Genomic DNA, 13,526 nt, shown 5'->3' with positions numbered 1-13,526 from the left:
TTTGAAAGGACTTGGGTGTGTGTATGTGGGTAAAAAGGGGTGGGGGAGGGAGAGAGGATGGGGGCCTAGAAAGAGTGAAATGTGTTGGAATCGGGAAGTGTTGTGCGTGTGGAAGAGGTGGACACGTCCCCTTCGTAGCCATGCTGTATTATGTGCTGTACCTTGCACTTTGCATTACACTGTAGAACTCCATTGCAGACTGAAAGCCAGGTTTACACTGTACACACACCTTGTATGAATGTGCCATGTCTGCAACAAAATACATGTAGGATTATTGCGAGAGGAAGTAATGGGTATTTAGAAAAAAAAAGTAGATTATGTTATGCAGGCATATGGCTGTTGCATATCATGTAACTGTGTATTTTTTTCTTTTAGTGTATGGAACTTGGGTTTTTTGTTGTTGTTGTTTTTGTTGTTGTTGTTGGTGGGTTTTTGTTTTTGTTTTTTTTTGTTTTTTGTAAAGACGTGTAGACTCTCACTGGACCCAAGAGACATACTAAATAAAATTTTAAATGTGTCTGTATGTTTTATAACATTGAAATTATTCTCCATCGCAGTAAATGGGGACAGTGATAACAAGGAGTGTTATAATAAGGATATATACACAATGTACCATCTATTAAGAGGCTCTTGTTGAAATTATAGATTTTAAGGTGGCAGGCAGGGCACAATTTTCTTGTGCCTAGTAACTAGAAATTAGTGCTACAGTATCTACATTGTATATCCCTGCCACCTCAGAAGCCATAATTTCAACTACCATGGTAGTAGATAGATGTAGATCCTATGAGAGCCTGGTATGCTTTACGACTAATATGCTGAGTCTGCATAATAAAGGTATTGTGTAAAAAGATAGCCGAGAGAGTTGTAAAGCAAAAGAAATATTTGTTGTAAGTGATGTGAACAAGTAGAGTAAAGCTGCAATTAATTAAAAGCTTTTTAAAGGGAGAGACTACTATAATTAGTAAAACAAAGTAAATTTTGTATTTGTAACTTGGAATGAAATCACACACACAGACTGTTAGAAATTTCATGACAATTTTAGCTCTGATAAGAATGTTAATGGAGTGACTTCTGTAGTAATGATACAGTTTATAGTCACCACTATGCCACCACTACATGTATGTACACTGGTAAATTTGATGAGGTACAGTTGTTTTATAGGCTTACACCTCTGCTATTTCTTTGACAAACTGAAAACAATCTTGACCTCATAATTTGACAACTGCGACCCCGTGTCCCTCCTATCAAAACATTGGAAACAACAAATTGCACTAGAAATGTAATTGTTGCATTCAAGTTTGGTACTGTGTGCCTTTTGTTATGAAACTGTTCTCTCATTTGAGAACATATGATATAGAAATCTACATGTTGTGATGAAATGTTCCATTATCCCTTGATTATGTTTGTCCAGTTGCAAACTAATACACAAAAATTTAAATGATTATCATACCTGAATTCAGTCAGATTTACGTACAGTGTCGTAGAGCAAGAAAATTATTCTGAGGTGTCCACAGTCCCCTATTTCATGTCACACACTGATTCAGACTGTCTTTACTCCATTTGCTTGATCTTGCACCAATTGATGAAGATCTGTTGATTGGACATGTTCCCTGGTATTCCATTGCTTTTATTCATTCATTCATAATCTAGCACAGCTAGTGAACAACCCCTTTAATGCCATGCCAACATGCCCACTTCAGCAAAATTCTTGAGAGATAATTTGAACGTCATGTGACTGCTTGAATGCAGTCGATCATCTGATTGTGTTAGCTCCATTTGCCATGGACATGAAGTGTTTTTTGTTTGTTTGTTATTTCTTGAGGAACGTTTCTTCACTCAACCCAAAGGTAATAATCACATGTTTCATGACATCATAAAGGACAGTTCCTCATCCACAGACAACACAAACATGCAGTTTTTTTTAACCCTTTGTTTGTTTCAAGTGCTGAATGACATAGAAAGCTCCATAGCATTGTACACACTGTGTAAAATCTGCAGTGCAGAAAGGGGTGCCTATTGTGTGTTCTTCTCTTTGATTTATGTGTGCTATGCTTTAAAGAGTCGTGGAATTCATTCAACAGCAACAAAAATTATTCAAAAACCAAACTGCAGATAACCAATGTTTTTTTTGTTTTTTTTCATAGCCTTTTGCTTTTTGTTTGGAAACCTGAATATGTGTTTTAGTATAGCCTAGAGATTTTTGAAGAAACACCTTATTCTTATTTAAGATTTAAAGTAAAAACCTGATTTTACGTGGCATTGTACAACTGACATTAAATCAGGATGGTTCTATGTACGCTGCTCTTTCCTGCTCTACAATGTACATGCAGTGGATACTGTGACTGCCATACTGCACTATGCAGAGTAGGCTTATCTTTATTGGATATGAACCAATTGAGATCCACTTTATATTACCAGTTTCTATGGTGTAGGGCTTCAGTTTATTCCTCCTCCCCGGGCAGAGCAAGGCCGTGCAGAGTGTGTAACACGTGTGCATGTACTCCATGATGCCTCTTGCAGTCCGTCGAGGACAACGGCAATTTATGAAGCCGTACAGAGCCATTTGCCAAGTCCCTCCCCCCCCCCCCCCACCTCCCCTGCACACCATCTTAATGAACCTGGGCAAGCCATAAAAATTATTGCCTATCATGAAAGTGCATCACATGTCATTTAGCTATGTGGTCTTTGGTAATGCTCATATCTGCATAATAGCACTCACTCCCTCTCTTTTTCTTTGTCACCGCCTATTGCTCTACCCCACCCTCTCTTTTTCTCTCTCTCTTTCTCACTCTTTTTTCTCTCTCTCCTTTCCTAAGCCCCTACCCTTTTCCTGCAATGTATGCAGGAATGAAACCATACATCACATTATTTTTATTCATGTGTTCTTGATTAACCTTGTATATTAAATAGATGACTGCACCAGTGCACTACCATGGAAAGGGTGTCTACACCCAGTGCAAGAAATAATGGCTTACTTCTTTGCTTTACTCTTTCTTTTCTTTTATCCTTTTCTTCTTTGACTTCACCTCGTCATCTTTCATTTACCTTTCCATCCTCTTCAACTTAGTTTCATCTTTTCCTCATCTTTCTTCTTTCTGTTCTTTTTTTTTATTCTTCTCCTTCTTCTTCTTGGTCTTCTCTCTCTTTCTCTCTTTCTATCTCTCTCTCTCTACTTTAGACACAAAAGTGCATGTTTCACCCAATTTTCAGGATTTCCTATCAGTTTTTAAAATGTACATCACCCATGCATTTCTTTTGTAGAGTATCATTGTAGCGATTGATACATCATCATCATTTTTTTTTTTTTTTAATCTAGTTCAGGCATGTAGTGTGCTACTTAATAGTACAAATGTTCTGGTCATACAAGCGCCCCGGATTAATGCGAGGCGATAATTCCACTCTACCACAGGAGGAAGGTGATAGAAATCTGCCACACACATTCACTTGAGCCCGTGTTTGTTTTTGTTCGTCACAATATCCAAAATCAATTTCCCTCACAGGGTTCTCTGTCTCACACTGTGTCTGCACCTCATTTCGGGGATGGAGATATTAAAGGCACTGTCAGCTGAGTGCTCTAGAATTGAAAGAAATTGATGAAAACCCTAGGGACACTTAGACTCTTGTCATGACTGAAGGCAGTCTGACCCTCAGTCGCAGACATTCTATGTTAATCAAGGATGCTGGTTGTTGTCTACAAAGTTTTCATGTGATGGACTGTATAGGCTTGAATACCCACACCCCCCCCCCCCCCCAAAAAAAAAAAAAATAGTTTTGATCATCAGCTTTTACAAATGGATGCGATGTGAGAACTAATAATTCTTCTGTGCAGACACAGACACCCCCCCCAAAAAAAAACCAACAACAACAACAACATCAACAACAAAACCACTGTGATGCTAAAATATGTTCATCTTTATTTTTCTATTTTAAAACCCTGTCAATAGTTTGCGTCATATAGTGTGTGTAAATAGCACATGAAAAAAAATTCAAGTTTTCTTTTTGCAAATCCTATGATGACCCAACTACTGTAGGTCTGCAGTTTACAGGGTGCCAGGGTCATGGTCCAGTCACGGTGTAGGCATGCATATATTTGAGAGATATGAATTGTTTCGCACACAGGGATGAGAGGTTTCTTGGCTATGTGTGAACGACAAAATCAATTTTTGTATCCCAGTCCTAAAACTGATTACTCTTGTGTGTGAATAGGCAGTTTGTGCAAGAATATCCGCATGCAATCAGTTAGATTCTACAACATGTCCTTTAAAAGTACCCGTCTGGCAACTGTTGACAGATGGTAAGCAGAGCTTGAGACAGAAGCAAACAAATAACCCATCACACTTATTCTTCTATCCACCATTTCACATCTCTGTCTTTTCTTCTTCTTTTCTTTCTTGGGGGTGAGGAGGAGGGATGGGGGAATGGGGTTGGCAGAGATGCCAAGTTTCTCAGCTGGATAGGAGGGATAACTTTCTATAGTGAACAAAGTGACTGAGAAGGGGAAGGGTATGGGAGGGACAATTTCCTCCCCCCCCCCCCCCCTAACCCTAACCCCCCCCCCCCACCCCCCCCCCCCCACCCCCCACAGTAGGGAGCTTTTTGGGATTAAAAATTGTGCAGTTTGATGTATAAACATACATAATGATATGATTTTACTGTAATAGTACTCATTTATTAGTAATGGAAGATGGTCCTGAAAAACATTATTTTCAACACTTTTTCCCCAAATTTTGGACAATGATAAATGGTAAACGAATTTGTATGACCGACATATTAACATTATTGTGGTCCCTAGATGACACAGTTTGTAGAGACATCTATCGGTATGGATTATTCAGTTAGAATAATGGCCATGATTTGTAAGATTAGTAAGAGAATAAAGAAAAAGTTTACCTTGATTATTTTCAGTACCATCCAATGCTCATTATTGATAATCATGCAGTGTTTTTTGTTTGCTCTTTCCTGGGAAGCATGAGAAAATGATTGCTTGGCCGATGAGCATTAAATGAAATAGTTGTTAGGGCGTGGGACTCGTGCTGTAGGCTTGAGTCTTGGTAGATCTGGGACAGGGTGGCAGAGGGAAAGGCACACCATGGTATTGATGAAGTTAAATGTAATGTTGTGTAAACCATTTGTAGTTCTATCATCTCCAAATCGTGTTGTGGCACGTGACACGATTTGCATCCCGGTATAGCTTCCTTGGAGCTGCGAACGGGGTTGCTGCAACAAGTAACAAGTAATTTGTTTGGTTATTTTTGTAGGTGTGTGTGCAGCCACGACAACAAGCCCAACAGAAGTTGCAACTGAATTGATGACCACAGGTAACTTTATTTCTCTCATCCATGTTTTTGTTGCTGTTCCCTTTTTCAAAGCAAAATTCTGCATGCCTTTTGGGGCTCCATTCCACAAAAAGTTTCTATGGTAGCAAATCTTGCTGCAACACTTGCCATGGCAAGTATCATGGTATTCACTAATGACAAGAATCCCTGCTTCCTGATTGGCTGTAGCTACAAGAAGTTGTTGCCATGCTAGCAAGAATTGCTATCACAGCATCTTTCATGATAGGAGACCATGACATGTTTTTGAAAGCTTGCTTCCCCTTACCCTTCATTTCTTGCCCTTCTGTCTTTTCTCCCCCTTTCTCCCATTCTCTTTCTGTAAAAGTGGAAATTTTTCTGCATTTCACACGATAAGAAACTAGCACAAAATAAAAACACTCAAAAATTTTTGCTTGCATGTTATGCTATTTTTTGTTTTGATTCCATGGAAGAAAAAAACTTGCAAAATTCATCTACCCAGGCGAGTGCAAAAGGTTACTTGCACAAATATTTGCACTTTATACCAATATTCCATTTTGCCCAAGTAGATGATATCATAGATCTGTTTGAACATGTCCCATAGAGGACTTTTCCGCACCCCAGTTTGGTGCATTTTTTTCACATAATATATATTCCAACCTCCAATATATTATTTCACTTTAAAGGAGAAATATATGTTAAAAACTGCTCTATCATTTGGCGCATAAAAATATAATTCAAATGATATTTGGAAGGAACAATTCTCCACATCGCACTGCAGTATTTCTAGATGCAGTGTTGCTTGTTGTGCAGGTTTCTCAAGAACTGTTTCTTTTATTGTCTGCAGAATTGCCTTCTGATACTCAAAGTGAGCCAAACAATGGGACAACGGCTGGGGCGACGCTGACGTCTGCAGCCACAAACGAGCCAACATCATTGACTGATGAGAATGCGACGACAGCCCAGACAAACCCTGCCACGGTGGCGCCCACAGAAGCCCCAGCCACGGCGAAGCACATGACCACAAAAGCAAAGACACAAAGCCCAGTGGTTGGGACTACAGCCAAGACTCCAGCGGGTTCCGGCGGGTCAAAGTTCAGCGCCGGCAGTTTCTTCGGTGGAATTGTCCTAGCGGTGGCTGTTATTGGAATCGCATTTTGCGGCTTCAAATTTTACCAGTCCAGACAAGACAAGAACTACCAGACTCTATAAGGGGATACAAACTTATGGATTATGTTTTGTTGGGTTTTTTTCCACTGAGTGTTTTTGTTCCACTTGAGATTCAGTGTGCATTTTGTATCTGGCTGGTTTTGTGTGAATTCAAGATTCGGGAGAAGAAGTGTTGAGTTTGGTACAATCGAAGAAACCATGATCTTCCACAGGCCTTTTTTGTCCATCTGCTGGTGCCCTTGTTTTGGTCTGAGTCACAGTGAAGGAAAGAAAAAGTAAGAGACCGAAACCTTGTTGCATAAAAGTTCAGATCGAACGTAAGTCAGAAATTCAAACATAAGTCTCTGAATACTCATTTCTTATTGGCTGATATCTATTTAACTTAAAGTTTGATTTTCTGACTTATATTTGATTGCATCTTTTTATGCAACAGGGCCCTGGTCAACAAATGAATTGAAAAGAATGTGAACAAAAAACATAAAACAAAAACAAAACAACACATTGCAAGCATATTTTAGATACTGTAAGTAACGAGTGACAAGACTTAACAACTTTGCTCATAGGCATTTCCTGAAAATGGTTGAATGATGAAACTGAACATGGAAAAAAAAAACAACCACACTTATTTTCCCTCCATATATCGTAATACATATTGTGGGATGCTTTCATGCATTTGGCTCTGACACTTGTTATTTCCAATACGGGCAAGTGCTTTCTTAATCTGTGTGAAGCAAATGTGAAATGTGTCTATGTCATTTTCCACATACCAATACACGTTTATGGGAGCGAAGGCAGATGTACTTTTACGATAGAAATTTTTACTTTGTCAAATTTGGATCGTTTAAATATTGGACATGTGGTATGACGCTTTTGGGCAGCTTTAGGTTGCAGTGGAGATGTGCATATCAAACAGGCCATGCCGTGTGATTCACCTTTCTTCATATTTTAGGAGGGTACTGTATGAAGTAGAGGACATGGCTTTGTAAGAGGTTTATAGTCGGAAAAGAAACAGATAATGTTAAGTAATGTTCTACCATGGACCCTATGGTTCTACAATATGAGAAACTGTTATAAAACAGTTTCACAACCCTATAAAAGGTGCACAATACAACCTCAAACTTAAGATTTGTGAGAGCTTTCAATTCGTTCATTAATAGAGAAATTTGCTTTTTATCCTATTCCTATACAATTCTTAACATTGACACTGAAATTAGGAGCTGAGAATATTCATAACCTTCAATGACAGTCAGATTGTATGAATTCAAAGCAGATTTGTGTGGTTCATGCATCTATGCTGGATTTTGAAGATATCTGAGAGTGGATATTGTATTTCTGTGACTATGTGTGGTGGCTCATCTTAATACATGTATGTGTTTATGAATCCGAGCAGGTGTTGTGTAAGGTCAGCAAAGCAGACTGTGTATGGTAAGTTTGCATACATTGTGCAGATGTATGTTTATATTAATATATGTCTCTTTATATGTTTCTCTTCTCCCCCTTCTCTCTCTCTCTTCTCTCACTCATTCTTTCCCTCTGTTGCCCTTTGCCTTATACATCGTAGGATTTACAGACTTAGAAGTAAAAAGTATGGTTTAGATATTGAGACAAATATACATATTTTTAACAGCTGTGACAGTGAAATATTGTAAATATGGAATATTTTGTTATGTGGGAATATTCACTAATTTCAGGCTCTATATTAGGCAGCACAAAAATAATGCAAAAAAGTGACAGATATTTTAATGGGGAGATATTAGGACATGCATGGCTATTCTTTTGCCTGCAAAATTATAAGCAAGTGAAATTCGTTAAAATAAGCGAAACTCAAAAAATTCAATTGTGTGAAATTTCCCATTTTTACAGCAGCGCACCACAGTAAAGATTGTCCAAAATGGACGAGTGGTCTCACCCAGCAGTGTATATGCATAGTAATTATACAGCAGATGCTCCTTATTACCAATATCACACAAGATGAGTCTTGTGTAGCTGGAATCGATACATGTTATCATATTGGCCAGTCACAATTGATGCAGGTTTAACTTCAACTGCCATGTTTCACTGAGATAAAATGTTTCTAATCTGTCTTATAAAAGCAGACATTTTTAACGTGTGTGAGGTTGATCTACTGGTCATGATGAACCTCAAAACAGGTAGTGTTATTCATCTATAGTGTTGGTCATTGTTTGTGTGGCTTTCCTGCATTTCTTTTTAACCTTGTAATGTTTGATGATAGGCTCTGTATCTCTCACAAGGTTCCATCTGATTTGTGTGCATACCAGTGTCCGTGAACTTTATAGGTACAAGGTACATTTGACCATCAAAATTTTATCAATTGTAGCAAAATTGTAGCAGTGACCTACAATGTTTTCCTCAGGTATATAGAAATATGCCAGCTTGTCACATGCTAGCAGTATGACCTTTGTCTGCAGTTATTACGCGTTACTCTTACCGTGAGAGTATCTTCTCTCTGATGTAAATACACATTTGCTTTGGTTGAATGCTCCAGCTGTTATTACTGCCCCACCCTTACATTTCATTATAATGTAATTTTCTCATAGGGCACATTGTTTCAATGAAATGCTTATCTGGCTGTTTAGGATGGAGATGTGATATTCCTGTGCTCATATTAACACAACCTTTTCTGTGCCAGGGACTTTGGACAGTGTGTACAACACATGCTATGGTTTTGTTGTTGTTGTTGTTTGTTTGTTTTTTGTTTGTTTTTTGTTAAATGTTTTTTGCCAATTGACACTCAAAACACACAAAGGGTTATGGTCAGTCTGGTCACTTTTGGGTAAGCACTTTTGATTTGATGGTTATAGCTGTATCACTTACAGAATATTGTATTATCAAGTGAGCCTGAAATTATCTTTTTGTGATAAACAGTTTGTATGTTTTTCACTTAGTCCCACATGATATGCATACCTGTATGTGCGCTGTGTCATTACAGTAGTATTCATGAAATCTGATGATGAGAAAACTTCCCTGTAACCAACAACGCTGTTTGGCGACAGATTCTATGTCAAGCATACTTTAAATGCTGTATGTGTTGTGAAATTTTCGTGAAGCATTTGCATGAGAAATTAGCATTAGTGTTGTAATGCATGCTGTGCAAGCAGTGGTACATGTACATTCTTAGCATAATTATAAGCCTGCCCAGTTGTCATGCATTGTGCAAGATGCCTGCTGGGCTATACATGGAGCTGTGTTGTAGTGGAGATGCAAAACGTGACCAATGCGTGTGAAGCAAACAAATCAATAGAGAGGGTTGGGGATCTGGTGATATTGTTTGCTCGTACCAGATGTGTGTTTTTCCAACACTTGTCCATGCATATAGCTTGTGGAACATACCATGGGCTGTATGTAATGGCATTTCTCTCCGTTTCTTTCCATGCTGCTCAATGAAATACAACACATACTAACCTCATTCTCCCCCCCCCCCCCCCCCAAGTGATGGTTTCAGGTCATTTTTTGCTAAACCCTACCATAGATAGTTATAGAGGTAACCCATACACAATCATTTGTGATTTTGTACCAATCATACACAGCTGCCTAGTCTCGCTAATTCTGGAGGAGGCTTCCTGGAAGCATAACTATTCCTATTCCTTTAATTTTTTAATAGGAGAAAAGAAAAGTCTTCGTGAGTTGGGAATTATTTTTAATTATTGAGGTAGGCCTACAGTTTGTAGGTACATGTATACGTACAACACGTAAATCTCCCTGATCATGATTCGTACTCGCGTGGATTTTTATGTGTGTTTAACATTGGCGGGCCGGGATCATTGTGTGGCATATGGCCATAGGACTGCTAGTGGTAAATATACTGTAGAAGTCTATTCACTATTGTTTGAAAGGGAGTGGCCCTCACTCTCAAAACATTGTAGGGCAATGTTGAAATTTTGAACGATAAGCTTGTCACTATACAGTGCATTTTAAGGTCACAGTGTAGGATTCTATTCACAAAGTTGTTCTTGACTGAGATGATAGAAAGTTCGAAAGAAGAGGGAGGAAATTTTGAGGACCGTTACATCTGTCACTGTCTGTATAGTCTCACTGTGCTGTAATCCTCTCAGGAATACGTAACATTGTAGAACAGATTCCAATGGTATAAATTATTACTTTTCATCTGTAAGTGAAATTCAGTTAAAGTAGATAAAGCTTGGAAAAGTTGAACACTGCTTTCCAGTCAAGCCACGGTCATGAATGCTGCATTCCTAAACACTTTGGCACAGGGTTTGTGTATTACCAGGACCCTATTAAGCTACAGTGCAAACACTTTCTTTTCATCATAAAGGAGGGAGGGGTAGGGAAGAGGGGGTATTCAAACAGATCAAGTGGGGGTAAATCCAGTTCTCTGTAGTTTAGGAGGATGTTTGGGCCTTCTCGAACGAGGCAAAAGTACTCTGAAATAGCCCGCAAGATAATATCTCTTTTTTTTAAAAGTCTGTCTTTTTTCCTTTGCATCCATGGTTATGTACTATGTGTACGTTTCCTTTTTGGACGTCAAGGAGGGTGAAGGGTCCCATCAGTTAAAAAGGTATAAAGGTTAGATGTACAGTGTAAGGTTAGATGAGACCCCACCCCCCCCCCAAAAAAAAAAAAAAAAATAGAAAAAAAAAGATGAAAGGCCAAAAAGGTAATCTGTTTCTTGTAAAGTTAATCACTTCCTAGCTGCTAATGCTAATGCATGAGCTGCTCACTCAGTGTATTTTTCGCATGATTTAGCAAAAGCACCAGAATACCATCCATGAACTCACTCCCCCACCATCCCATCCCTCCCCCTTCACCCCTCCCCCACAGACAGGCACACATACGCACAATCAGCTATTGATTATCAGTGGTGAATCCAGGGGGAGCACACCGGGTGCATGCCCCCTTTATTTTTTGTTAAAACAAAAGAAATAAAAAAAAATTGGGGGAGGGCTACGTGCGCAACCCTTTCATTTTGTAAAGGCGCCCTCTCTTTAAGGAATTCCTGCATCTGATTATTGTGTATGTACAATGTAGATTATTTGAACTAACATTTACCTCACTGTGCATGTATGCCATGGATCATGGGACTTCAGATGACTGTTTGCAGAGCAATTTCACAACCAGGGATGGAAAAAGGTCATAAGTCATGACACAATTCGTTGGGTTGTTTTTCCTCCATCATGTGACCAAGAGTACTTAAACATTCCTTGACACAGAAGCTTAATGTAAGTGATTTGACATGCAATATTTAACATTAGGTTTTGATGAGGGAAAGACCCGAACATGTCAATGAGTCGGTCATCAAATTATGCCCTGTTCTGAAGTGGTAAATTGATGTCAATAGTATGGTATTCCAAAGCCATAGTTACTGCAGTCTTAATAGACTCAAGGAGATCGTTAATGTTTTGTACACCAGGAACTGGAGCAAACATGTAGATCTGGTCAGCTCAAAGGGAAAACATCAATACACCCCAGAAAGGTGTCTTTTTAAACTTTGACACCTTTTTATATTGTCAGCTTCAGATGTAACACGGTAGTATGAATAATTTCTACTTATGAAAGGGTGTTATTGAATATTTATAGCATTGTAAACATATGCAGTGATCTTGTTTTTCTGACAAACTTAAAAACATTGACAGATGTCACATGTACATACATAATCATTAATCTGTAGAAAGTGTATTTGTGGATGGTCTCCTATCGACCATGGTAAAGGTGTGCTGGTTCAACAGGTGTCAATATACATGTAATATTATATTTATGGTTGTCTACATCACAAGTGGCTGAATTCTCTTTTAAAGATACTTTATGAAACATCTCATGACAATGATTTCAAGATTATGTGAATTCCTGGCATCATGTTGCCAGATATTACTGTCTGATTTCACGATATCTGTCTAGAGCATGGTGATAACACCTATCAGTGTCATAAGAAAGGATGTGCAAGAATGGGGCCATAATTATCAATTAATTACTTGCCATCTTAATGATTGATGGAAGTAATATGATATGGATTTATCAAAGAGTTTGTTTGAATTTGTTGAGTACATGTGTGGACAGGTTTTCACTAAAATTGACAAGGGAATGGCTTGAGGATGACATACATGTATTGAAAGTTAAATTTGAGGTGACTTGACGGTGGTGGTAAGGAACTTATTTGATGTTTAAAAATAATTTCTCTGATGGTCTCATTTTTATCATCTGTGCACCAGTGGTGTGTGAGGCTTTTTTTGTTGCTACTATAATAGTGATTTACCACAAGTGCTGAATCTTGATATCAACGCAAGCCAACCTGCCTGTGTCCTGTGTGGTCATCCTAGTGGTCATCCTAGTGGTCATTGGACACCCAAAGCAATAACTCTCGCACAAGTCTGCAAACGTTCTACAAAGAAATCACGTCTTTCTCAGTAGCGGGCAGATCGGTGCATGCTGTAAGTTTGTTTTATCATCTTGTAGAAGTTGAAGCTGTGGGCTTTTACCTCCGTGCATTGGTTAAAGGCAAGTGGTGGTTAATTGAGATTGCTTACAATGGGAGATTACACCTAATCCTCCAGCTTTTGAGTATACATGTGTTTGATTGATTACTGTGACTGTGATGGTAGTAGTTAACAGTTTAATAGCATAGATCAGCTTCAGTTTTATCAAGCATTTCATAGATGAATGCTCACTGGAGTATCACAAGTCAAGGGTTACTGATAAAACTGATTCTTTAGAAGCAAAGTTTTTTTGTTTACATGAATTTAGAGCCATATGATGGTGACATCAACTCTAAAATGTTCAGTCATTTGTGCATAGAGAATAGCTTCTTCGGGGTTATAGAGAACGACCGGCACATTCTCTTAGGGATTGTTTCGTGTATACTTGCAGTTCTTTTGATGCATGAACTCAAGATATCAAAATGTCCCCTCCCCCACCCTTCTGGTCTTTTGTTTGATTTTGTTTGCATATTGTGTCGCTCGTTGACTGGCAATGACTGTAAGGCATTATTTCCATTAATTGTTCTAATTTATTTTGTTTTGCTTTTGTGTTGGTGTGCTCATTAGTCGTTAAAAAGGTTCGTAACAATCAGAAACCTAATCAAATGTATTT

At 38.5% G+C, this 13,526-nt stretch overlaps 2 protein-coding genes across 2 annotated transcripts in view; both read left to right on the top strand.

The window, feature by feature from the left end:
• The window catches only part of LOC140242928 (calcium-activated chloride channel regulator 1-like), a 39,781-nt gene extending 36,814 nt beyond the window's left edge, over positions 1-2,967 (top strand). Inside the window, exon 13 of the mRNA XM_072322675.1 lies at positions 2,911-2,967. Coding sequence (XP_072178776.1) covers positions 2,911-2,967 — 57 coding nt within the window. The remainder of the gene's footprint in view (positions 1-2,910) is intronic.
• A 1,825-nt stretch (positions 2,968-4,792) lies between these two features.
• Positions 4,793-7,999, top strand: LOC140242927 (uncharacterized). The gene is made up of 3 exons (XM_072322674.1): positions 4,793-4,820; positions 5,235-5,318; positions 6,142-7,999. The coding sequence occupies exons 1-3, from the start codon at positions 4,793-4,795 to the stop codon at positions 6,504-6,506; spliced, it is 477 nt and encodes a 158-aa protein (XP_072178775.1). The 3' UTR covers positions 6,507-7,999.
• Positions 8,000-13,526: the final 5,527 nt, after the last annotated feature.

The sequence above is a fragment of the Diadema setosum genome, chromosome 19 (assembly GCF_964275005.1).
Source record: "Diadema setosum chromosome 19, eeDiaSeto1, whole genome shotgun sequence".
NCBI classification, from domain to species: Eukaryota; Metazoa; Echinodermata; class Echinoidea; order Diadematoida; family Diadematidae; genus Diadema; species Diadema setosum.
This window is presented reverse-complemented; position numbering and strand designations above follow the sequence as displayed.

What these genes read in the sequence shown, in the direction of transcription:
- LOC140242927 (XM_072322674.1), top strand. Translation starts at nt 4,793, where the DNA reads ATGACACAGTTTGTAGAGACATCTATCG. An exon ending in GTTTGTAGAGACATCTATCG is followed by an intron (nt 4,821 to 5,234) that starts GTATGGATTATT and finishes ACAAGTAACAAG; the next exon opens with TAATTTGTTTGGTTATTTTT. An exon ending in AACTGAATTGATGACCACAG is followed by an intron (nt 5,319 to 6,141) that starts GTAACTTTATTT and finishes TATTGTCTGCAG; the next exon opens with AATTGCCTTCTGATACTCAA.